This window comes from Peromyscus maniculatus, chromosome 14 (genome assembly GCF_049852395.1).
Source record: "Peromyscus maniculatus bairdii isolate BWxNUB_F1_BW_parent chromosome 14, HU_Pman_BW_mat_3.1, whole genome shotgun sequence".
Lineage (NCBI taxonomy): Eukaryota > Metazoa > Chordata > Mammalia > Rodentia > Cricetidae > Peromyscus > Peromyscus maniculatus.
In genome coordinates this window covers 58,110,326-58,136,230 of record NC_134865.1, presented here as the reverse complement: position 1 = coordinate 58,136,230, position 25,905 = coordinate 58,110,326, and the positions used below count along the sequence as shown (strand labels likewise).

Below are 25,905 nucleotides of genomic sequence, written 5' to 3'. Positions count from 1 at the left end.
GGTTCCATAGAACCATGGAGGCCATATATATATATATATATATATATATATATATATATATATATATATATATATATATATATATATAGCATGGAGGTCCCTAGGACGACTGTGGCTTATAATAAATTTCAGTTTTACTCAATTATTGAAAAAAAAAGCCAAATGAATGGAAACACATGAACTACGAACCAAAGGCTGAGGGGCCCCCAGCTGGATCAGGCCCTCTGAATAGGTGAGACAGTTGATTGGCTTGATCAGTTTGGGAGGCAACTAGGCAGTGGGACCGAGTCCTGTGCTTGTTGCATGAGTTGGCTGTTTGAAACCTGGAGCTTATGCAGGGACGCTTGGCTCAGTCTGGGAGGAAGGGACTGGACCTGCCTGGACTGAGTCTATCAGGTTGATTGCAGTCCTCGGGGGAGGACTTGTCCTGGAGGAGGTGGGAATGGGGGGTAGGCTGGGGGTAAGGGGAGGGGGTGGGAGGGGGGAGAATAGGGGAACCCATGGCTGATATGTAGAACTGAATGGTATTGTAAAATATATATATAGAAGACCGGGGTTCAATCCCCAGCACCTTGCATTTATCAGAGCATTCTGGAGACCAGCCTTGGGATACCCTGCTCCTGCCAACACACACACACACACACACACACACACACACACACACACACACACGCAGACAGAAAGACAGAGACAGAGAGAGACAGAGAGAGAGAGAGAGACAGAGAGAGAGAGAGAGAGAGAGAGAGAGAGAGAGAGAGAGGAAGTGTTTTTTCAGCAACTCTGAATAACACGGAGAAATCAGCTACTCAGGTCCCCAAGCAGAGGAGTTATCTTGCAGTCGGCATTATCCAAAGCTGAGGTAATAGAAGGGTGGCCTGGCCTTTATTTCAAAGAAGAAAAAGACAGAGATTGAGAGCAATCCTACCCTTCCCACTGGGCTATAAATACCACAGAGCAGGGCTAGAAGGACTTGGGGCCCTGGGAGGGTGAATCTGCTGAGGCCTGCAGCCAGCCCGTCAAGCCGTCTCTCTTCGGAAGGGCTGCTGAGTTTCTGTGACTAGTCACCTGAGACAGGGACAGCTTCTGGTCACCTAGACGAAGCAACCCTGGGATAGCTGTGCTGTAGAGATGGGGGAGCAGGACCAGGGCTGCTGTAAGAATATTGAAACATGGTTGGCACACAAAACATTGACAAAACCCCTAAACCTCCTGCGTTCAGTCGTCGCAGGAGGGTTTTGTTTTCCATAGGGAAGACTGTGGTTTGCAGTCACCTCACACCACAGCCTAGGTAGGCCCTTACCACACAGGCCTGCCCGCTGCCCAAGAAACTGCGGCCTCCCTGAAGATGAGGATTTTGTTGGGTCCATACTTGCTCTCCAGCCTGGAAGATGCTCCTGCTAGCTCCTCAGAGCAGAGAGAATCAACTTAAAAGGAGGAGTGCTTGGTTTGGACCTGTTTCAGAGGGCTTAGTCTGCGGCCTCTGTCTCCCTTATTTCCAGGCTGTTGTGAGGCAGAGCAACAAGATGAACAGAGGTCTTCTCGTGGTGGCTGGGAAGCAGGAGAGACAGAAAGAGCACAGGAACCAAGTTTATCTTCCAGGACATGCCCCCACTCACCTACTTCCTCCAGCTAAGCCCCACCTCTTTATCTCTACAGCTGCCTACCCGAAGATAACCCCATTGATGGAGCTATCAGCCTCATGACCCGACCACTTCATGAAGCCCCACCTCTAAACCCCACTGCTTTAAGGGGGTACAAGGCACACCCAAAGCATCCCAGAGCTCAGCTAACACGGGCTGAACTGAATCCAGCCGTTAGTTGTGGGATACTGAGTAAGTCTCTGAGCCAAGCCTCGGTTTCTCCGGTCACAGGATGAGTCTCGGTAATAACGACCAATCTCACCAGCAGGTGTTTTAAGCGCTTAGTAAAGGTTTCCATCTTTGGCTCATCCTATTGCATCAGGGAGTCATGTGGCCTGCTGTAATCGCGCGCATGTGTGCGTGTGCGTGTGCGTGTGCGTGTGCGTGTGTTGCTGGGGATCAAGGCCAGGGCTTGTAAGTGCTAGGTAAAAGTTCTAACATTGACTCACACAGTCCTAGGGGATACAACGCCCTCTTGTGGCCGTCACAGGCACTGCACCTATGTAGTACCCAGACATACACGCAGGCAAAACATCCATGCACATAAAATAAAATAAAAGTAAAAGGGAATTTTTTAAAATTAAAGCTTTAACAGAGATAGTAAGGCACAGAAGGTCTGAATCCAGGTCACCATGTGCAGAACTGTCTCTAGGATGACTGAACCCTGACCTGGCTTGGGATCTGATCACGGGGAGATGGGACTAGCTTCGAAGAGCAAATAAGAGTCTCATGGGATCACATTCTCTCATACCCCAGCATGAGGGAGGGACTGCTTTTTCCTCCCCAGCCTCCAAGCCAAAGGAAGGGGAGGAGGCCATTTCAAAAAAAAATTCTTGGGTTGAGCAGAGTCCATACTCCCTGAGTGTCTCTGGGCAAGGACTTCCCAGTACCAGGAGCAGGTTAGTGTGGACTACCTTGGGCTCTGTTTAGTGGAGCCATGGCACACATGGCCTCCTTTGGTTCTACTGTGTCTTCAGTTACATAGTGTAGCTGGCAAAACGTAGCTCCCCCTGCAGTCTAGAACAGCTAGATAGTGAATGGGCACCTCTGCCTTTCCTGTGTGAAAGTGAGCTCCTTTTGACGCTCTTCCCCTGTGGGTGAAACTTGAGAAGAATATAGTTACCAATTAGTGGACCTGCAAACAATTCTGTATTGCCATCTGTATTACCTGCTTTCTGTAACCGCGACAGAACATCTGGGTAATCACGCAATTAGGGGGATTAATCTTAGTTCGTTATTTCTGAGGCTTCAGTTCCAATTGCTTCGACCTGTTGCCTTGGGCCTGTGATGAGGCAGAGAGAGTATCATGGCACCAAATGCATGGTAGAGGAAGTCACTTGCCTCCTAGCAGCCAGGAAACCCAAAGAGAGAGAGGAACAACCTTGGGTCCCAATATCCTCTTCCAGGGCACCCCACTAGTGACCTAACTTCCTCCTACACAGCTACACTTCTTTAAAATCCAACCACCTCCTAACAGCACCACTGGCTGAGGACCAAGTCACTAATGCATGGGTCTTTGGAGGGGGCCTTCAACATCCAAGCCATGGTACCAACTACAGTGAGCTCCTTTTATCCTATCTGCTGATGGAGACTAAGAAGAGTGCGTTGCCCGAGTGACTGAGTAGTATTATCCGTTCTAATGATAACACACCCAGCACACTGGCAGCAATAGTCTAGGTCCACAGTAGTCTACATCACCCTCTGCAATCCACCTTGCACAGGGGTCAAGTGGCTCCAACCTACATCCTCCGAGTCTTTGTAGCAGGAGCTTTTCCTCTGTGTTGCTCAGAGGGGGAACTATCATCTCTGATTTTGGGGGTGGGGTGGGGGTGGACAGTTTCAAATGCCCCTACTCGGCTTTCCCCATCAAAAGCCTCTGAATGTCAAGAACGAACGTAAGGATCCTGCAGCCCCCAAGCATCTTCATCCCAAGTGCACACGTTCCCGTTAGGCAGACACCAACAGGAAGGGTGTGACTGTAACAGTGCCTGGAGCCACTGTGGGGCAGACTAGGGCCAGTCACCATCCACCTCCGTGACACCATCCACAGACTGCGACGGCTCGCAGGCACTGTCTTGGGTAAGTGTCTATCACTGTCACGAAACACCATGACCAAAAGCAACTTGAGGAGGAAAGGGTTTATTTGGCTTACAGTTAGTGCCGTCCATCACGGAGGGAAATCAGGGCAGGGACTCAAGCAGGGCAGGAACCTGGAGGTGGTGGCTGATGAAGAGGCCGTGGAGGGGTGCTGCTGACTGGCTTGCTCTCTGTGGCTTGCTCTGCCCACTTTCTTATAACACCCAGGACCATGGGTGGCTCTGCCCACAGTGATCGGGGCCCTCCCACATCAATCACTGATCCAGAAAATGCACCCCAGGCTTGCCCGCAGGCCAGTCTCGTGGGGACATTTTCTCAACGGAAGTTCCCTCTTCCAAAATGACTCTAGCTGTGTCAAGCTGACATAAACCTGGCCAGCACAGGTACCCTCACATCCTTTACATTAATGGGCAAGGTGGGATACTGGAGAGTGTGCTGGGGATGGAGGAGTTCCCTCGGCAGAGTTCCCAGTGCCCTTCCATTACCGCATTCTGGGTCTGTGAGCTGACTTCCATCCAGACACGGATGAGGACTTTGACGCCTACAGTAACGATACCCTTCATGTCTCTAGCGGGCCTCCCCCATTCTGCAATTCCACAATCACTGTGGATGCCAGGCAGCTCCGGTTTTAGGGTGGCTTTCCCTACGGTCAGCTCTTGCTACAGAGTGGCCAGTGCCAAGCTTCTCCGAGATGCCGATGTCCCTCACCAGAATGTGCCTCTCCCCTGGGAGAATGCCTCTGGGTCTCTAGGGGACACTGTCACAGGATGATCTTTCCATCCCATGTGTCAACCTCTCCCTGGACCTTCTGGGCCCTTTCCTAACTCTCTGAGGAGACCTTGCTAGCATGTCTCCACCTCACCTACAGGCTAGCATCATCTGCAGGCTTTGAGCAGCAACATGGGCCGCGGAGCAAGACACATCCCAGAGGTGGATGCTGACGCTTGAGTCACGGGTGAGCGCTCCCACTTTTCCAGACTGTGGCTCAATACTGTCGAGATACAGCCATTCCCACGTCTTCTCCTAGATCCAGCAGATACCTGTCAGCCAGGGTCCGGGCTTCCTCCAGCAAGTGAGAAATTGCCTTTTCTCTGACCTGTGCTGACACACGGCCTTGCTTGTCTGCCTGGAGGTGAGTGGGCCCGAGGATAAACACCACGTGGCAGGACCTGCGTCTGCAATCTGTGCAGGGGCCCTGATCTCCTCTGCTTCTCCACAACATTCCACAGATTCTGGGGGGTTCTTAATTCTCACTCACCCAAACGCCCCTGTTTCAGGTGTTACGGACTGTTGCCCTAAGTGTTCTCTTTCAGGGCCCCGAATTTGATGTAAAAAAATTCATCAAGGAGGCCGGCGAGACGTCTTGGGAGGTGAGGGAGCTTGCTGCCAAGGCTGACTACCTGGGTGCGATCTCTGGGACCCACATAATAGGAGGAGAGAACAGGTTCCTGCAGGCTATCCCTCTGACCTCCACAAGTGTATTGTAGTATGTAGACAGACAGATACATGACACACACACACACACATACACAAATAAGTTTGTTTGTTTGTTTTTAAGAAAGGAAATTCATCAATGGCTACTCATTCACAGATAGGTCTGCTGTCTTTACCTTCTGATTCCAGGTCCGGTTCTCAGCACAGTGTGCCCTGGTGCTCTAGAGACCAGTGTCCCTTAAACACTACCAAGGTGAATTCTGGTTTTCACAGCACCCATGAAGTTTACAGTCAGCGGACTTCAAACGCGGTTGACCAAAGGTAAACAATAAGTCCAGCTTTGTAACTGCCCCCCCCCCCCCGCCCCCGGAGCGCTCAGGTGCCACAGATGTCCTTTTCCCACCAGAATCACATCTCGATGCACACAGAACATCTGAGTGACTGTGCTCCTCACAGGCGTCATCCTCTCCACCATCCACAACGGACAGCACCTGGCTTTGCCTGGCTCCTGTAAAGCAGAGTCTTAAGCTCGGATGCTTAGTTTGTGTGTGTGTGTGTGTGTGTGTGTGTGTGTGTGTGTGTGTGTGTGTGTGTGTGTGCTCAGATGCTTAGTTGGGGCGGGGATGGGGGTGGGGGGAGCGGGAAGGACACAAGGACACAGTAGGACCAGGAGAGAGAAAGAGACAACCAGCACATGTGTCCCCAAATTCCAAATCACTTCTACAGGCCACCTCCGCAGCTCCTTCTGCAGCTCCCCACCTCCCCGCAGCCCCACCCTCCTCCACGGCTCCCTAACTCCGTAAGGCCTCAGGGACTGTGGGAGAGGCCCCAGAACCATGCGTCTGGAGGATGAAAGGGAAAGGCGTTCTCCATACTCTCCTCCCCGCTAGCAACCACAGAAGGACGGCTCTAGCGGCATCGACGGACGCCCTGAATTTCCAGGTCGTATGCGCGTATAGCACAGATGAATTCCAGGAGAGGAAGTGGGACTCTCAGGACCCGCACCTGTGGGGAGGCGCCATCTGGTTGTGCCTGTGTGGAGGTCTGCTCAGAGTAGGTGATGGGAAGAAAAAGCTGAGTCAGAGGGCCCGCAATGAGCACAACAGGTGTCCAGGACAGACCACCCAGCGTGCACCGACCTTGAGAGCCGTGAAGGTATGTGTGTGTCGTTTTGCTGTCCTAGCAAGAAATCAGCCTCTCAAAAGAGTTAATATTTATATTTATTCTCTGAGAGTCTCATACGTTCACATAATGTATTTTGGCCACAGCCAGCCCCTCCTTCTCCCTCTGACTTCTCCTGGATCCACTTCTCACCCACTCCCAACCCCAAGTCCTTTATAAAAAAATCATCTGTGGAGTTCAGTTTGTGCCCTGTCTGTCCATGGGTGTGGGGCATCCCCTGGAACCTGGTCAACCTACCGGGTGTCACACTTCTAAATAAAAACGACCTTCTTCCTTCTTTCAAAGCAACTGTCACAGCCCCTCAGCTAGGGGTGAGAGGGAGCTGAGCCCCTCCCTCCCGGCTCCACGCAGGAATGTTGCATGGCTTGGTTTTGTGCTGGTCTCGTCTTTTAATCTGAAACCGCACATCCAGCTCCATTAACCTCCCCTTTAACCAAACTTGGGCATTCCTAAATGACCAAGATATGCCAGTATGGTTAAAGACGCTCATTTCAAAGTTTCAGAACTTACTACAAATGAATAAGAGGAGACTCTCGCGATTTTGTATTTAACATGCATGTGTTTGTGCATTTCTGTGAATGGATGGAGGTGCCTAGGTGGTCTGTATTTATCTCTGTGTTGGGTCATGCCCATGTTTCTATTGTTTCATAGATCTGTGTGCCAGGCACTGGGGGTGGGTGGGTGGAGGTCCACCACACATCTTGTGGTGCTCACAGGAAATGTAGCCTATCTTTCCAGGTAGCAGGAAGGGTCAGAATTAAGGATCTCCAAGTCTTCATTTCCTGGGTCTTAGGCAGCCCAGAGAGGACCACATTCTAATCCTTGGAAGCTGTTGTTATAAACCAGGGGGAACTAGGTTTGCACATGATGGTAAGGTGGTGGGGCGTTTTTTTTGTTTGGTTGTTTTTCGTTTTGGTTGGTTTTGCTTTTGGTTTTTCAAGATAGAGTTTCTCTGTGTAGCCCTGGCTATCCTGGAACTCACTCTGTAGACCAGGCTGGCCTTGAATATACAAGGATCCATCCACCTGCCTCCGCCTCCTGAGTGTTGGGATTGAAATAAAAGCATGCACCACTGTTAGGATTCTGACACTCCTCCAGCTGCGTGGCTGCCCATGTGCAGTCCAGTAGCTAAGCAAGGGGTCTTAGGTGATCAATCCGCCGCGTGTGCACACAGTGTGGTCACGCAATCAGCGCATGCGTGGCGTAGCTCTGTAAACCATCCTGTGCACGTGCAGGGGAATCCTTAAAAAGCCGTTCACAGACTCCTCTCCTCTCTTCTCCCTGCTCTCTCCTCCCCCCACTCTCTCCCTCCTGCACGTGTGTCCCCCCCAGGCCTGGCCACGCTTTCTTCTGCGCCCCCCCCCCATAAAGCTCTGATACTGGGTTTTGTCGTGTCTCATGACCTTTTCGCCCGGTAACAGCGCCGCTTATATTTTTAAAACAATGAGCACCACCTCCCTGCTGAAGGTCAGGTTGTTAATCAGCCTTAAAATTGAAGAGATCGCCCTAGATTATGTGGGTGGGAACAGTGTTATCACAAGGGTCCTTAAAAGACAGTAGAAGGGGCCCAGGGAGATGGCTCAGTTTGTGCACGCCTGAGGACTGAGTTCAGTCCTTAGCACCCCCACAAAAAGACAGGCACATCCACACATGCCTGTAACACCAGCACTGGGAGGTGGAGACAGGAGACTCCTTGGGGTCTGCGGGCCAGCCGCTCTTGTGGAATTGGTGAGATTCGGGGTCCGTGAGAGAGACCCAGTCTCAAAGAGTAGATGGAGAGTGGGCGAGGAAGACATCCCAGGTAGACCTCTGGCCTCCTTATGTACACACACATGAACATGTGCACACACATGAACGTGCCCACACAAGAGTCAATGTTAGGGGAATAGGGCATGAAAGGGCTTGGGTAGCAACTACTGCTGGCTTTGGAGATGGAAGAGGGTGAGAATTGAGGACTGTGATTCTGGGGAAAAAAAAAATCAAGAACACAGATTCTCCCCTAGTCTTCAGAAGGGCCGGTCCTGTCAACGCCTTGGTGTCAGCCGGGTAAGAAGCATTTTACACTTTTTGAAATCCAGAGCTGTGAGATAATAAAATACGTGTTGCTTGAAGTCATTTTGCCCGCTGTAATGTCACAGCAGCCACAGGACGCTGTGCCACCAGGGCCCCCTGGGTCCTTGTCTTTCAGAGGTTGCCCCCACCCTCCGCTTTCTCCGCTGGAGGGGCCCGGTGGGGTCTTTGCACAGGGGGCGTGGGGGAGGGGCGGGGCTGCACAGTCAGCCAGGCAGGAGAGAGTCTAGGGAGCAGGAATTAACTTTGAATGCACCCTAGCTGCCCACCCCAGTGCTCAGGCACCAGGACCAGGAGCTGCTGAGCCAGGGCAGAGTGGCGTGGGGGCGCTCTCCAGGGTAACACCCGCAGAGCGTCCTCCCCAGGGCAAGGCCAGCTGGATCCACACTCTGAAGTGCTTCTCTTTTCCCCTAGGCCTGCAACTGAACTTGCACAAAGTCAGAGCCAAGTGCTGCAATCCGTCGTCATTTCAGGGCGGCTTTTATTTCCTGGGTTTGCTACGGAAATAATAGGGGGAGGGGGGAAAAAAACCCTGAAAAACCCAAGCCTTCTATTTGAATTGGGATTTGCTCTTTTTTTATCAGGAAACTTGAACCAGACAAAGGAGGAAAGGAATATAAACTGTGCCTTTGAGCCCACACGCCACCTCCGACCAGCCTGGAGTTACTCTACATTTGATGACCAGGCTTAAAAGTAACGAAACGGTCACACACGTACAGTTGAACCCCAGTGTCCTACTTACCCTTATGGAAGCCACTGCTGGTCCCTGCCCACCCCCAGGGTCAATGCCAGCCTCTGGCTTTGCTATTTATAGGGTGCTTGCATTCGCTGTTCTGTCTGTCCCCCCGGATCTCTGTGGGTCCTTTATAACACCTCGATTTACGTGTTGAGAAACATTCCATACATAACATGCTCCTGTACCTCGCTCTCCTGTCCTCCAGCTCCCCACTGTTTCCGAGATTCATCCTAATGAGCAGATGGCTAATGATAGACAAAACCGAGACTCCTTTCTAAGGGTGAATACTCGATTTTGTGAAACACCGTCATTTGTTTGTCCAGCCTTACATCCACAGGTGGTCAGGTTACCTCTAGTTTTTTTTTTTTTTTTTAAATCTTTTATTTTTCTGTTTTCTTTTTTTTTTTTTTTTTAAAGATTTATTTATTTATTATGGATACAGCATATATGACTGCAGGCCAGAAGAGGGCACCAGATCTCATTACAGATGGTTGTGAGCCACCATGTGGTTGCTGGGAATTGAACTCAGGACCTCTGGAAGAGCAGCCAGTGCTCTTAACCTCTGAGCCATCTCTCCAGCCCTAGTTTGGTGATCCTTGGGCGTGTGGGGAGCCCATGACAGAGCTCCTCCCAAGTGCGGCCTCAGGGAGGAAGCTACTGTCAGAGGGTAGCTGGCTACCACCAGTTACTACACCTCTATAGACACTACTCTTCCCAGAGTCCTAGTGGAGGGTGGAAGCGTCCCTTAGCCATCCTGACCATTCCATTCTGGCTCCTGCCTCCTGGTGATGGCGAATGTGTCTCACCTGTCTCTCTCAGACTGTGACTGCACACAACTCAATCGCTGCATCCTGGACATCCAGGGAGGGAACGATGGACCCTACACAGCTGTGGGAGCCCAGGAGTCTTGGGTCCTAGGCATCTGTCACGTCACATGTCAAGACATGGTCAGACGCAAACTCTGCAGCCTGCCTTTAGAGACTAAAAGATAGCTCAAATCATGTTGTGTGATAAATACCAGCCAGCCTAACAGAGGCCAGGATAATGCTCGTTTGCCTGTATTCCTTCTTTGAGCCTGATAACATCCCCATAAGGAAGAGTAGGATTGAGCACGCCTTTAATCCCAGCACTCGGGAGGCAGAGGCAGGCGGATCTTTGTGAGTTCAAGGCCAGCCTGGTCTCCAAAGTGAGTTCCAGGAAAGGCGCAAAGCTACACAGAGAAACCCTGTCTCAAAAAACCAAAAAAAAAAAGAAAGAAAGACTAGGATCCTACTGTCCCACTTTACAGATTTAAAAAAAGAATACAGCCGGGCGGTGGTGGCGCACGCCTTTAATCCCAGCACTCGGGAGGCAGAGCCAGGTGGATCTCTGTGAGTTCGAGGCCAGCCTGGGCTACCAAGTGAGCTCCAGGAGAGGCACCAAAGCTACACAGAGAAACCCTGTCTTGAAAAAACAAAAAACAAACAAACAAACAAAAAAAAGAAAGAATACAAAGCTCTGATTTGTGGATGGGCATTAGAGCCGGGACTCTGTGTGTGCTGGGACACATGAGGAGCTTCTATGCCATTGCTTCCGTCCCCTGCCGTGATCCTCTGGCAGCCGAGGTCTCATCAGATCATTTTCTTTCCCAGAGAGGTGCAGAGCCAGCTGCTAGCCACCAGAGTTGCCTAGAATAGCATCTCAGCACTGGCACCTAACAGGTCCGTAACCTTGGGCAAGGTCCCTCCTCTCTCGGCCTTGTCCTTCTAGCTGAGGCTGTAGCACGGACCTCTCAGAAAGGCTATGTGAGCCAGCTGTGTCACAACGCACTGTGACACACAGCAAATGCCTGAGCGCTGGCTCTGATGGTGAAGCCAGTGAGTGTAACCACAGAGGAGAAAGCTACCATGGTGCCAGGAACAGCAGTTTAGGCCACTGGTCTGGGGAGGCAGCCATCCGCATAGCCTAAAAAGGGCTGCATCTACGAGAGTCCAGGTCTTGGTATCCCAGCAGGAAACTAAAGAAGCCACAGCCTGGGGTGGACAGTAGACCTGCAGGGTCATCTACAGGCCTCTTGAAGGCTCTTACAAATTCTCACTCTCCTCTTTCTCCTAGTTGGAAAGTTTTAAAGAAACGGGGGGGGGGGCGGTGGGGGGGGTTACTACTGCATGCTACCACGGCAGACAGTTGAGCTGGCCTAGTTCTGTCTCCAGGTTGGGGCTCTGGGTAGACAGACCATACCAGGCAAGTTGGATGGAGGGAACACAGGGGAAGGAGAGAGGGACCAATTGTTTATTAGTGACCTATTTGCCATTTCCGTCCCTCCCAGTGGCCTTACCTATGATTGAGAGGCCACTAGCACCAAGATTCAATGTCAAGAAGTCACCCGGCCCCAGAAGCAACCCATTCCCGGGAAGAAGCATTATGGAGTCTGCTCCCACCCCACTTCTCTGTGGCCGGGTGAACTCTAAGCTTGGGAAGCCTCCAGGTAGAAGGGAGCTAAGGACAACCACCTTGCCGGCCTCACAGAACCCTAACAGAAACAGGTAACACATCTGACTGTGCTTTGCAAACCACTAAGTAAATGGCTGTTGCTGTATGAACGGCACTGTGCTGCTCCAGCCTTTCAGGACAGGAAATTTGACTGTGGAGATGAGAGAAATCTGTGTCCCTTAGGTCACCTTTGCTGGGAGAGCTGGTTCACTACACCATCACGGGCCAACCTAGAACTCTCTGGAGTCCACAGCTTTCTCCCAAATTATGTCTATAATGGTGGCCTCTAAACTTCCTGTTCCCTGGGGTGCAGCGTTCCTCCGTAAGGACAACCAGAGACGGCTGGTGATGGGAAAAGCCAGGTGTCTCTGGAGGTGGAGCTCCGATACCAGCTCTGTTTCTCACTAGCTGAGTGACCTTGGGGCAAGTCACGTGTTCTCTCCGAGCCTTAGTTAAGCTGTCTGTATGAGAAGAGGCTATGCTCAGCGCTGTCGTAGGAAGTACATGGGACCTCACATCTATCAGGCCGTTACGACTTCAACAAATGGTAGCTTCATTTCTATCACCCTGGGTCCCCCAGATCCCCATCCATGAACGGGGCCAATGGCTGTCCCTTGACAAGAGCTGCCCAGACAGATGAAGGATGATAGGGTTTGAAGCAAGCAAACAAGTACAAGATGAACCCATTGTGGTCTCCATGGGGCAAGACCAAGGTTTGTTTATTCCCCCAGCAAAGGTTCAGTTCGTTGCAGTGTCTGGCACACTCAAGGGTGCCCCCAGAAAACATCTGTGGAAGCTGGAAAGAGATGGTTCGGCAGTTAAGAGCACATGCTGCTATTTCAGAGGACGCAAGTTTGATCCCCAGCAACCACATCAGGTGACTCACAAGAGCCTGTAACTCCACTCTGCACATATCTACACAAAGACACACACACACACACACACACACACACACATACACACACACACACACACACACACACTTAAAAATAATAAGAATAAATATTAAAAAAAAAAGTTGGCCTAAATAAATGAAGCAAGTACTCTCAAAATGGTATGTACAGAGTTCTTTAACATCTCTAGGCCTTGTCCTCCTCATCTGTGAAATGGGCATATTCAGGCTTACCTGGGAGGGCAGCTATGGAAACTACTCCAAACACCTCCTGCCCTGGGCATGCCCTCTCCCTGGGCAGACACCACTGGAGGCAGCTGGGTAATTAAGAGCAATGTTTACTGAGCGATACAGGACTGAGTACTAGGAAGGGTTTACAAGGATGGAAATGCACCCCACCCGCCGGGCCACCCGCCCCCCCAACACCCAGAGCCTACAGTACTTAGGATTAGAATGGCTGTAACTGGTGGGTGGATGTCCGTAACAACAGATCATAGCATATGTGTACTGTGTCACATCAAGTGATTATAGAAATCCATATATATATTGCTCGTATAAAATCTTCTTTTTTTGGTAAAAAATATTAAAAAAAAAAAAAGAAAGTATAAAAAAAACATGTGCAGTTGGAAGCCCCGCCAGGACAGCCGGTCTGTAAACATTCATCGATTGAGTGTGTGCTTTGGAAGGGCGCCCGCGCCTCAGTGCCACAGCAGACTCCAGCAGGGCCACCAGGCTGTGCCACCTGGGCAGGGCCACCACAGCCCACACAGTGCACCCCTTTCCATCGGTCTTGGGCAGGACTGGGGAAGATGGACTGGAGTCCACGCTGAGTTCCGTCCTCGGCCACACTGTGTTTGTGACGCATGGCTTTTCTTGGCGGCTAGGTCGTCCCTGGGGTGGGAGTCTTGGCAGAGAGGCCAGAGGAGTGCCTGAGGAGGCCACCTGGTTGGGCATCTCCCTGGCTGAGGTGGCCATCAAGCTGAGCCTTGGAGTGGGACAGCCCTTACCTGCGGGTCAACTTTGGTCTCATCGCTTGGTCCCTCTGGTTTCTTCAGTCCACTCTTGCTCTTGCGCGCGTCTGGGCTGAGTTTCAGAAAAGGGCCAGCTGGAGGCCAGTTATACTAAGCCTCTTCGTAAGAGTTTGTCGTGCGCCCCGGAGGGGGCCTCCATCACCTCACTCCTCTTCTCCTTTTGCTCCGCCCCCCTCCCCTCCTCCTCTGACGCCTCCTCCAGGCCTGCAGTCACTTCTTGTCCAGCTGCTCCAGCAGCGGGTTGCCTTCGGACTCGGGCGTCCTGACGCTGTCTGTGCGCACGATGCAGGTGGGGCGGTGGCGGTTGAGCATCAGGATGAGCTGTTGCCGCTCCAGCTTCAGCTCCTCTATCTGCGTCTTCAGCTCTGCGTTCATGAGCTCCAGCCGCTCTGACTCCTGTGCAGACAGAGACACACACTGTCACTGCCGGCCTGCTCCTTAGAAGTAGCCAGGCACCAAAAAAAAAAGGAAGGAAGGAAGGAAGGAAGGAAGGAAGGAAGGAAGGAAGGAAGGAAGGAAGGAAGGAAGGAAAGAAAGAAGGAAGGAAGGAGAGAGAGAGAGAAAGGAAGGAAGGAAAGAGAGAGAGAGAAAGAAAGGAAGGAGGGAGGGAGGGAGGGAAGGAAGGAAGGAAGGAAGGAAGGAAGGAAGGAAGGAAGGAAGGAAGGAAGGAAGGAAGGAAAGAAAGAAAGAAAGAAAGAAAGAAAGAAAGAAAGAAAGAAAGAAAGAAAGAAAGAAAGAAAGAAAGAGAAAAAGAAAGAAAGAGAAAAAGAAAGAAAGGAAGGAAGGAAGGAAGGAAGGAAGGAAGGAAGGAAGGAAGGAAGGAAGGAAGGAAGGAAGGAAGAGCCACTCTGGCTACCACCTGTACTGCTGGCGTGGTTTTTCTGCCTTCCAGGTCCCACTGAAGGCTGAGCATCTGGGGTGACTTTCTACAGGCCGTGCCCTGCCTGTCACACAGACATGACATCTGCCCATCATTTGGATGGGTCCAAATGACACGTGGGGAACAGCCCAATTCATATCCCTTCTCTCTCCCTTCCTTCTACCGACTCCAGCCTCATGGCCTCCTTGCTGTTCACTAAGCAACCCACCCAAAGGCTCCCCTGCAACAAGATTTTGGAGCCAAAAAAAGGAGGGGAGGCAGGCCAAGGATGGAGGCCAGGTGAATCTGGAGCAGGTCCATGAAGAGTAGTCCATGGTGGCCCACAGGACCAAGTGCTTTGCTACCAGCCAAATGTTTGATGGGATAGTCTTGACGCTGGGATTGATAAACCCAGCGAGGCCGTTCCTCCTAAAACGCATGCCTTCTGGCCTTTAGCTTGTAATTACTTAGACCTTTCCTCGCTTCCCTCGGTGTCCCCCATAATCTAGGAGTTTCGTCCACAGACAATCAACCAGCAACCTGCTGGACCCAAACTGATCTCGGATGAGACTTCCTACACACTCCCAGCCCTTGAGGAGAGGAAGGGATGCTGAGGGTGTGATGGTACGTGGGGCTGTGTCTTCACAGTGGGGACAGGTGACAAGCATGCCTGATCAAGGCCTGGGGCTCACACAACAGGACCAAGGGACACAGCAATGGGTCTTCCTGCTTTTCAGCTACAGCCCGTACCGGAAAGCTCTCCTCGAGTGTGAACTGAGGCGCCTCGGGCCAGCGAGTGCTTCACTGGGCATGACCTTGTCCCCGGGTGTGGAGAAGTGTTTGGCTCTCACAGCTAGGTCAGCGTGACTGGCAGATGGAGTGTGGAGGATAAAGATGCTGTGATTGTGCCACACAAGGCAACCCTCACAAGGACCTTCCGGTCCAAAACGCCAATGTGTTAGTCACAGAGGCTGTGTGACGGGTCCTTCTGCCCAGGGGGGTGCAGTTGGAGCAGCCTCTCTCTGAGACTCTGGGGCCTTCCGTGGAGTCCCCACACCTCCTGTGAGGGGCCATCTTCCTCACACTGCCGGATTGTACCTTGTGCATATCTCTGAGGTGGCCACATGGGCTCCCAAAGAGCTCAGAATGGCCAAGGAAGGCAGGCTTTAGAACCAGACACCCAAAGCAACAGCTTCAAAACGTAGAAAAGAAATGCTAAGGGGAAACTACAGGGGGGGTCGGGGGGGAGGTTCTATGGTGGCTTTTAATGGGACAGGCTGAGACAAGACCGGAATGCTGGCCTGGTCCACACTTCTCAGAAATCGGGGAGATGGCTAGTGTTTCCTCTATCCTCACCACCTCCCCCAGCCCCGAGCTGCTAACACAGTCTTCAGATTGTCCTCAGCCTTTGTATTGAGAAGCCTCGGGGCCATCTACCCACCTCCGAGGACGTGCCTCAGCCTGCCACGGCGATGAATGCTTTGGGGAAGCCGGAGCCCTGTGAACTGCTTGCCCCTCCCATGGCTCCTGAGGAGGGTCCACTCAGCCCACAGCAAGGCCCCGCTAACCCAGCCGTTCTGAGTGCAGACCAGCAAGGAAGGCTAACAGCGTGGTGAGGGGCTGACCTCAGACGGACGGACGGACAGACGGTAGGGCCCGGGAGGGAAGGAAGTCCGGGTAAGAGCCCTCAGTGAAGAGGAGAGGCAGGGCAATTTGCCATGCGTGAAGAGATAAGCCAGGACCACTGCGCTCTGCCTTTAGGACCAGCAGGATACAGAGTGGCGAGAGCTATACAAATACTGTAGGTTTTAGAATCGGAGTCTAGAGTAAGTTATCTTATCTGTCTAGAGGTGATGATCCCTGGGATTAGAAGAGTTCCCACGGGGAAAGCATTGTGCACACTGAAGGCCTAGAAGGCCTTACGGGGGCCTTCCGTTACCCTCTGAGCTGGAAGAGAGTAAGAAGTAGAAAGATGCTTCAAGCTGGACAACTCAGCGAGTCTTGAGGACCGCCTGGGCTTGAAAACGGGGGCGGCAGGGCAGAGGGGCAGCTGCATGGGCACCAGAATGGAACCCGAGAGGGGAGCTGGGCTGGGGGGTGCTACCTGGGGTCTGGAAGGAGCTTGGCCTTGCTCCGGTGTGCTGCGCCCGAAGTTCAAGCTGGACATGGCGAGCTGAGCTGAGTGGCATTAGCTTGCAACTCAAGCCCTCAGAAGTTGGAGGCAGGAAGTCAGGGCTTTCAAGGCCAGCCTTGGCTACACAGTAAGCTTGAAGACAGCTTGGTGGGTATGAGGCTGTCTCCCACACCCAAAACAGGAATTAAAAAAAAAAAATGAAATAAAATAAAACCTAAGGGAAGAAAAAAAAAACACAGCCTTCAACACCCCGCAGATCTTCCTCCTCCAAACCAGCGGTGGAGTGTCAACCCCCTCTGTAGACTTCTGTGTCACAGCCAGAGAGGGTTTGGGCAGCTTGGCCTCACTGCCACAGCGTCCCTAACCCGTTCTTTTTCGGTTTTGTTTTTCGAGACAGGGTTTCTCGGGGTAGCCCTGGCTGTCCTGGAACTCGCTCTGTAGACCAGGCTGGCCTCGAACTCACAGAGTTCCACCTGCCTCGGCCTTCTGAGTGCTGGGACTAAAGGCGTGCGCCACCATGTCCAGCCCGGACTTTATATTTTGAAACGCCCTAGGGGACATAGAACCAAGTTCCATCAACTTTTCCTAAGGGTTGGGAAGCAGCTTGTGTCTGGGCTAAGTGCTGGCTGGCTCCTAGCTATTGCTACTAGGAACAGCTTTTCCCATGTCTTGGAGTGCGGGCCATCTGAGTAGAGAGAGCCGGGCCGTGGAGGAGGCCTACCCACTCACCCCTCGGAAACCTGCCAAGAGGGGAGACCCTTCTCACCCTTCCGGGGCCAATGCGACCACCAGGAGGAGAGGGCCTAGAGAGAGCACAGAGCATCTTGGGAATGTAAAATGGTCTCGTTGCCTCCAGGGCCCAGAGAATCTTGCAACGGCCCAGCAGGAGCCAGCGTCACAGCAGACAGACACCTCTCTGGCTGCAGACAGAGGCTTTGGGGGAGGCCCAAGATCTGTGGGGTGTGAATTGACCCTTCCAAAGGCGTGTGACCACCTAAATTCAGGCTGATCTAGAAAGGCGAACTCTCTGAGGGGTTGTCTCCCTTTGGGTTGCATGTGAGTGTCCTGAGGTCAGGGTGGGGTGAGGCTTAAGGTCCACAGGCAGAGCCAGAACAGTGGTCTTATTTTCACATCCAGTCTGCTGCTTCCAAGGCCACAGATGCGGGGAGGGGTGTCTAGGGAAGAGGGGACTGGGCTGGCGCCCACATGGTATTGCTTCCGAGACCCAAGGTTGCATAGTGTTCTCCATCTAGGCTGCCACATCTCTTGCTGGGACAACACAGTAGGGCTTCAGCTGCCCCAACCCAGTGGACTGCCCCGCGGCCAGTGGACTCCTCCGACTGCCTGGCGCCTTTCTCCTCCTGAATCCTGTCACGGCTCCCCACGACCACAGACATTATCGTGGAACGGGGACACTCCATGAGTGGAAGAAGGTGTCTTAATAACTGGGCCAGGACAAGAGGGATACACCGGTCTATTTCAGACCAGCCAGCATGTAGGATCCCTTTCCAAACGAGGCTCTGGGCCTGCCTGCCCCTCTGTTCTTCCATGTGGGCACCTAACCCCCAGCCACACTAATAATGTGCTTTTGCGTGCCCCGGACACATCCTTAAACAGCATCACCTGCTTTTTTTGGTATGTGCTGCTGCTGATGGCCCCCTCAGCCCCACATTCCTCATCTTCGTACCGCCTTCCCGTTTTATCTCACAACTGGAACAGGTTCCTCCGTTCATCCTCAGGAGGGGCCCCCTGCAGCGCTGCTGTCCGTCCCCACAGCACTCTGGGCTCCTGAACCAACATTCCTCACCAGCTGCTCTTCCCCATGTGCCCCCTGCTGTCCACGGAGAACGGGGTCCACTGGCCCACAGTGCAGCGGGCCCCTGGTTATCACCTGCTAGACAGACAGATGGATGCGTCCCCGCCCTCCATCTGCTAGCCGTGTGGCCTTGGGCAGGCAACTTGATCTCCCCGAACTACAGACCAATTTCTAAACTGGGAATAAACTGACGTTACCTTATGGAGATGCTGTAACCACGTGAAATGCCCGGCACCCGGTAAGGGTTTGGCAAGTTCACCTGGCACCAACTCTCGAGGCACACAGCAGGTGCTTTGCAAGTATTAGTAGAATGAGGAGCCTTTCATCTGGTACTGGCTCTCTAGTGTACTGGTGTGTCACTGAGAGCCTCTGGGGTGGGCGCATCTTGTCTGCTCACTGCTGACAAGCTCTAGGAAGCTGGAGTGGCATGGGCAGCTTCTCCTGAGAAGCCTGCCTGCACCTCCCGGCTCTGTCCATCAGGTACTCGGCGATGGACAGAAAACACGGAACACTCCCCTCAGCGTTAAGGCCTGTGTCTTAGAACCTGCTGAACAATCTCAAGCCTTGTGTTGCACACCTCATGTTGAGATTCAGGCCTGTTGATAAGCACTGGCCTGCCCAGGGTGCCCACAGCTAGAGAGGTCTACACACGGCTCGCACTGCTCACACCTGTGACCCCAGCACAGCTCCCTGCTTCTGGCAGGAGTGAGAAGGACACCCAAGGAGGACCATGTCCACTCTTGCTCTGTCCCCCCTAACAGTGTGCCTAGTGCACCCCTGGACACTTTTCTGCACTGGTTGAATTAATCAGTGAGTTAATGAACGGACCAGCCAAGGAACTGAGAATCATGACGGCAATGGGGACATGAAGACCAGAGGCTTTGTGGCTAGTAGCAGGCCTGGACCTCAGTCCCACCCTTTGGTGGCTGAGAGACCTGGGCGGGTCGCCATCTGCACCGTGCCTTCCTCACCTGCAGAAAGCGAACCACGAAGCTCCCTATTTCCGTGGCTGCTCTGCCAACACAATGAGATCACACAGATCTGGCTCTGCAGATGTTCACGGCTACTGCTCATCACTGTGGTGTCTCATAGAACAACAATGCCTGCCAGTCAGGTTAGTATAGAGCATTGCTGTTACTGGTCAGTAAAAACAGTGCTGGGGTGGGATGCAGCTGACGACCAGGGGACAGACTATTCAGCTTTCCACTCACTTCCCTTCTGTGCCACCTTTTTTTTTTTTTTTTTTTTTTTTTTGAGACAAAGGCAGGGACCGAGAGGCAGGACCCAGGGGAAGAAAGAGCACGCACCCTGCTGGGCATATCACAAGTAAAAAGGCAGATGGTAGCAGGAGGTAAAGGGAAGCACACAGAGGCTGACTTCTATATACCAGTCCTCTGGTCCCTGGAGGCAGCAGCAAAGAGTTCAGAGGTCATCTTCAGTGGGGCTAAGCCCTAGCCAGTGGGGATGCAGGGTGGATGCAATTGCAATAAATGGAGTTTTTCCCGGTAGCCAGTCCAGGAGCTACATCCAATGCCCACAGACAGGACATTGCCACTCAACATCCTACTTTGTTAACATGAATCCTAGAATACTGTGGTAGCCACAAGGGGCCAAAATGGATAGTGCCAGGTCAATCGTACCCAGGATCTAACCTCAGCGGAGAATAACATGGATCCTTCTACCTTCTCTGGGTTGGCATGCCCCGATGATGTCCCCAGCTGCGGGGCACATCAGCCCCTGCAAAGGACAAGGTGCCTTCCCACCACAGCTGCCCCGCTCACCCTCTGCAGAAACTCCGTCCGCTCCTTCTTCTTGTTCCGGCATCTGGCGGCGGCCACTTTGTTCTTCTCTCTGCGCCTTTTCCTTCTCTCTTCTTCCTCGTCTAGCTGTGAGGGCACAGAGCCACGGATTAGACACCACGGGCGGCCCTGGGCACAGCTCCCCACCTGACACGCGGACAGACGCGGGGACAGATCCCCCTTACGCACCCACATCTCAGCCAACACCTCGGGCTGCTGAGATGGATCGGTCTCCTGGTCATAGGAGGCTACTCCTCAGAGCAGGTGGGTATCCTGGGGAGGAGCCATTGTCCTCTAAGGGCAGGGCTACCTGGCTCAGCCGGAGTTTCTGGGGCTGGGAGCCTGGCCAGTCCACTCATCAGAGGCAGGCTTCCCCACAAGGGAGTGGGGCAACCTGTTCTGCCTAGCTCAAGCCCTCTGGGTGTGATTTTTTTTTTCCAGGCCAGCAGCTCCCAGGCACTTCCTTTAAAAACACCTTGGGCAGAGACCGGGTTCCCATTCTGCACCCACACCCCTCCCGGACTACCTTCACCCCACCTCTTCTGTTGGGATTTCAAACCCTCCCCTACCCATTCCTACCAATGTGGTTCCTTTCCTTGGTCCCCCAAACTTCCGGTCTATTTCCCCAGACCGTCACAATGACTCTGTCCCCTCACCTGGCTTCTCTTCCCCGTCCAGGACTCCCCCAAGACTCCAGCTGTGAGACAACTAGGAGGTGCCAGGACACATCCCAGAGTCCCCTGAGATCACAAGCTAGCCTGTCTCTCCTGAGGAATTCAGGCTGCATGAAGTAAGGCCCATAACCCAGGAGGGGCAAAAACTCGCCACCTACTCACCCACCCTGCCGGGCAGTTGCTAGGGTTTCACTATCGATAATAACAGGAGTTGCCTCTTGCCTACTTTGGCAAATGCTTTCAACACAGACCCCTCCATCCTCAAGAACAAGTACCAGCACTGGGAAGGTGTTGCTACCGCCCCATTTTTGCAGATCGTAAGTCTGAGGCTTAAGAGGTCACTTTATGCGAGGCCACTCAACAAAGACATGGCAGAGCCAGATCTTGAACTCGGGTTTCATCAGTTTCAAACTTTCTGCTCTTAAAAACAAACAAACAAAAAAACCTGAGGCAGAGTCTCATGTAGCCAAGGCTGCTCCCCAGTTCACTATGCGGTCAAAGATGACCTTGAATTTATCATTGTCCTGTCTCCACTTCCTAAGGTTGTAGCTGGAGCCTATCACAAATTTATTAGCTACCACCATTTCCCGGCTACCGGGGACTGAACCTAGGGCCTGTGCATGCTAGGCAAACTCTCTGACACACGAGCCACATTCCTCCGGGGGTATTCTGTGGGGGTGGCTTGTGCTGTCCTTGTCAACCAGGGAGATCTGGAGGCCTCAGAGGGCCAGCTGGACTGAGGACAGCTCCAAGTCAGAGGCCACAAGCTGTGGTATTGCTCTGTGCTTGCCAACTCTGTCACTGCTTGAGTGGGATAAGGTTAGTGGGGGCGGTGACTCTGGCAGTCCACAGCCTGTGACCAGGTCTCCATCCAAAGGGACATCGGCCAGGAAAATAAGTATCCTCTCTCCATGCCCTTCTGACATAGTCAAGAGCACGGGGAGAGGACCCAGACCAGCGCTCTGGCCCACGAAACAGATTCTGGCAGAGACGTCTACTTCCTCTTCCATCACCAGCTTAAGACTCCTCTTTAAGTCACACTGCACACACACACACACACACCCTGCACCCCCAGGAGGCTGCTGGAGGGGTGCCTCATCAATGCCACCACACCCGACACCTCCCAGGCCCCTGGCCTCCTTGGAAACGGAACCAGAAGTGACAGCTCCTCTGGCTGACCTGCCTCTAGGATCCAGAAACCTGGCTGAAAGCGATTCCGCCCACCCTCAGCCTCACCCCGGAGCAGGCTGAGAGGTAACTGTGACATCAGGCAAAGGGAAGGAACTGGAGGAAGTGGCCAGCGGCGCAATCTCCCCTCTGCCAAGAGGCTTTGCCCACAAACTGCCAGGGTGACGGGTGCAGCCTGCCCCTGCCGGGCTCCAGGGCCTCCAGCCTTTCCCTCAGCAGCCCGAGGAGACACAGTCCCTGTCCCCAGAACCTGGATCCCAACCCCTACCCCTGCACAAGGCCTAGGTCCAGAGCTGGGAGCACTATGTTCAGGGCCTGTGGCTGCAGGTTAAACAGGTCGCCTGGGTCAGCTTGACACCAGATCAGTGGACCGTGCCGTCCACCCTCGGAGCCCATCAAATCCTCCTGTCAATACTCTTTACTCTGGACACCACGCCCTCCTCCGTGCCAGTCAGGCTACCCATCCCAGCTAAGGGGACTTCCCTTTCCTACTTGGCGAACTCCTTCAAGAGTAAATGTCACCCTCTCTGGGAAGGCCCCTTGGTCGCCCCTGATAGAACGCCTGTGCTACTACAGAATTCCACCCCAACCCCGGTTAAAGTGGCCACCTCCCTCCCCGCTCTTGTGGAGGATGGGTGCCTAAATACAGCACTCAATCAAGGATAATGGGCTCAGCTGAATGAGCGGAATACCCGGCTGTAAAGTGAACAGTGCGGCTGGATGGATTCTAACTGTACAGACTTGGGTGGCTGAGCTGACGTCCATGTGACCTTTCAGCCAGCACGCAGGAGGGAACCTGTTCCGCTGGGGTGCCTCTTGCCTGTCTGGAGGCGTTGGAAGTGTGGTACCTGTCTCCCTCAGAAGCACAGTGACTGGAAGCAGAATCTAGATTCCGAGGTAGAGGGAGGGACAAATCTGTGCAAGTCCTACACAGTCCTGGCAGGAACTGGGGTGTGAATTCAAAGCTAGAGTCCCCCCCATTCTGCAGCCCCCACTGCGTACACCCACCCCAGGCCATTCCTCCCCCTATGCCCACCCTGAGCAACCTTTCCCACCAAATGACATCTCGTGAAATCTCGAGATGTAGCCCAGGATGCCGCTCATCACGTCTTCCCGCATTAGAATGGGAACGCATTCCTCCGCCCCCTCCCTACCGCAGCTTTGGAGATGCCTAGGGGAGATATGAATGACAAGGCCCTTCCAGAAACTGGCCAGGGGCTCACGGGGCCTCTGCCTTCTCCACCTCTACAGCCACTGGGCTCCTCGCACTAAATCAGTGCCTCAACTGTCTGTGGCCCTCACTAGACAGAGTCTACTCTCTCCCCGCCCTCCCCCAGCCTCCTCTGGCATCCCCCAGAAGGAAGCTGGGCCTCCCTCTCCCTGATACCTCCTGAGGAGTTCTCCAAGGCATCTGACAGAATGTTCTCGCCACACACAGAGCAGCACCAGAACTCCCAATGGGGGGGGGATGGCAGAGCTTTTTACAACGCAGCTGGAAGAACTGAGGTGTCTGAGGAGGAGGTAGCTTATGGCAGAAGGCATTTCGAGAAGGGTGCGACATGGAGCTGGGGGCCGGGGAGCCCATCCTTCCCAGCCATCACCTTTCCCTCTGTCTGTGTTCTCCCTAACTCCCAGAAGCCCCCAGGGCAAAGAAGTCTACAACGTCAGTGAGAAGTATTTCTGCACTGTACTGTGCATTGAAGGAAAAGACTCTTCAGGGACCCGCGACCTTAAAGGTCCCTCCTCACCTCATCCCATCTCTGCTCTCAGGTCCCTGCTGAGGGACAGGGAGGACCCCGAGGGACAAGGTGAGGATGGCTGATATGAGCCGAGCTGTATTTCGATGTGAAGATTCTGAACGCTAGACACAAGAGATGTGCAGCGTCACCAACGTCCACCATTGCCGGAGGCGGAAAGGCCAGCCAGTTGAAGTATACAGGAATAAAAAGAGATCTGAGGGAAACACTCGGCTGCGGGCCGGAGTCACAAGGACCAAGAGGAAGGTGTTGGCCGAGGTGGGTGAGCAAGATACCCCGGGGTCCCTGTAAGGACACGGTGGGCCCCAGGGAGGGAGTATACCCCTCAGTGTCACACCTAGGCCCTGGGAGACAGTCCCAGGCAGACACAGATACACACAGAATGAAGAGGCAAAGATGGATGAAGAGAGGTGGGGCATGTGGAGACACAGGCAGACAGACAATGGCAAGGAGAGGCACACAGACAGGGGAAAAAAAAATCTTGGTCCTCTTGGTTCCATCTAGTGGGGCCTGACTATGCAGCTTGTCTTTGGGGTTCACGATGGACCCACGAATGCTGAGACTATTTTTCCTTGGGCATGGAGTCAGTCTGAGGTTTCTACCACTTGCTACTGAGAGACACCTGGGGCATCAGGTTCCCCCCTTCACGTAGTCAGGGGTGTCAGGTGATATGGAAGGAGCAGAAGGTGGTCCCCAGCGATCTTAGGAAGAACTACCCAGCAATCCTGTCTCTAGACTCAGCCACAGGAGGGTGGCAGAGCGCGGGTACAGAGGGCCCTCAGAGGACCAGCTACAGAAGGCAAGCCAACGGGGCCAGCCTTGGGGTCAGCCTTGGGGAGACTAACTTCTAAAGCTCTCCCTCCCTCCCTACTACTGCTATTCTGCTATATGGACATGGTATGAAGCTGACTGGATCCAAACACCTTACGGTTTTATGCACAGATTAATGCCTCTCTCAACCCTCATCGGAGAGGCTTCCATGTGTAGTGGTCAATGGTCGACAGAGAGAATGAGAGCGCGTGGAGCTCTGGGTCCTAAATGGGCGTCTACCTCACCCACCCACCCACCCCACTCCCCGCCCCCGATGCTCAGGGTCATTGCAGAAGAGAGACTGGAACGTGTAAGTGCCGGGGGCGGTGGAGGACCACAGCGTTTGCAGCACACATCTGGGCAGCTGTGCACATGAACCCGGGACAGTCGCAGCAGCGCTCGAAAACCCTCGGCGAGCTCAAGACAGACAGGAGGACCCCAGCATGGAGAGGGGAAGCGGACGTAAAGTTCCACCCCAGCCCTTGAGAAGCCACCCTTACTTCAGGAGATAGCCTGCCCCATGGCCCCTACCCGTTCCGGCCACCCTCAGTTCACTCCGCCGGTGAACAATAAACACACGGAGCTGGGAGGAAATCCACGTGGGGAGATGGGAGAGGAATTGAGTGGAGGGAATGAGGGTTGGCTTGATCAAAACACACATGTAGCCGGGCGGTGGTGGCGCACACCTTTAATCCCAGCACTCGGGAGGCAGAGCCAGGCGGATCTCTGTGAGTTCGAGGCCAGCCTGGGCTACCAAGTGAGTTCCAGGAAAGGCGCAAAGCTACACAGAGAAACCCTGTCTCGAAAAACCAAAAAAAAAAAAAAAACCAAAAAACAAACAAACAAACAAAAAACAAAACAAAACAAAAAACACATGTATGAAATGCTACTCCCCCCCCAAAAAAAATACACTAAAAATTAGGATAGATATATAGGTATGTATGTATAGGTATATCCTCTCTCCCTGCTGGTGCCTCCCATTGGCCAAGCTCAAACCAAGAGATGCTGGATAATGGTACTTGCTACGATAGGCCACAAGAGGCACACAGCAGGCAAGACCTGCATGGATCTGCTGGATGAGTGAAAACACCCCGTAAAGCCCACATGCAATAGCAGCCCCAGGACCCAGCTATCAAGAAGGGCACAGTGACAAAGACTGGGGTCACAGTTCGCTCTTTCTGGGCAATTGCCATCAGGCATTTGGGGACTGGGGTAAGGGTGGGGGCTCCAGCCCCCCCCCCCCCCCGAGACTCCGAGGGAAGGTCTCTGGACAGTTGTCTGCCTATCAGCTTCCTTCCTGAACCTCACCCCAGA

The 25,905-nt window shown here is 53.2% G+C and overlaps 1 protein-coding gene across 2 annotated transcripts in view; it reads right to left on the bottom strand.

The window, feature by feature from the left end:
- Window positions 1-12,843: 12,843 nt before the first annotated feature.
- Jdp2 (Jun dimerization protein 2) overlaps window positions 12,844-25,905 on the bottom strand; it is a 44,767-nt gene continuing 31,705 nt past the window's right edge. For both annotated transcript variants that reach the window (XM_076551083.1, XM_076551084.1), the window contains exons 3-4: window positions 20,145-20,249; window positions 12,844-13,950 (exon numbers count right to left, since the gene is read on the bottom strand). In XM_076551083.1, the coding sequence (XP_076407198.1) occupies window positions 13,765-13,950; window positions 20,145-20,249 (291 nt within the window). In that variant the 3' untranslated portion in view covers window positions 12,844-13,764. The remainder of the gene's footprint in view (window positions 13,951-20,144; window positions 20,250-25,905) is intronic.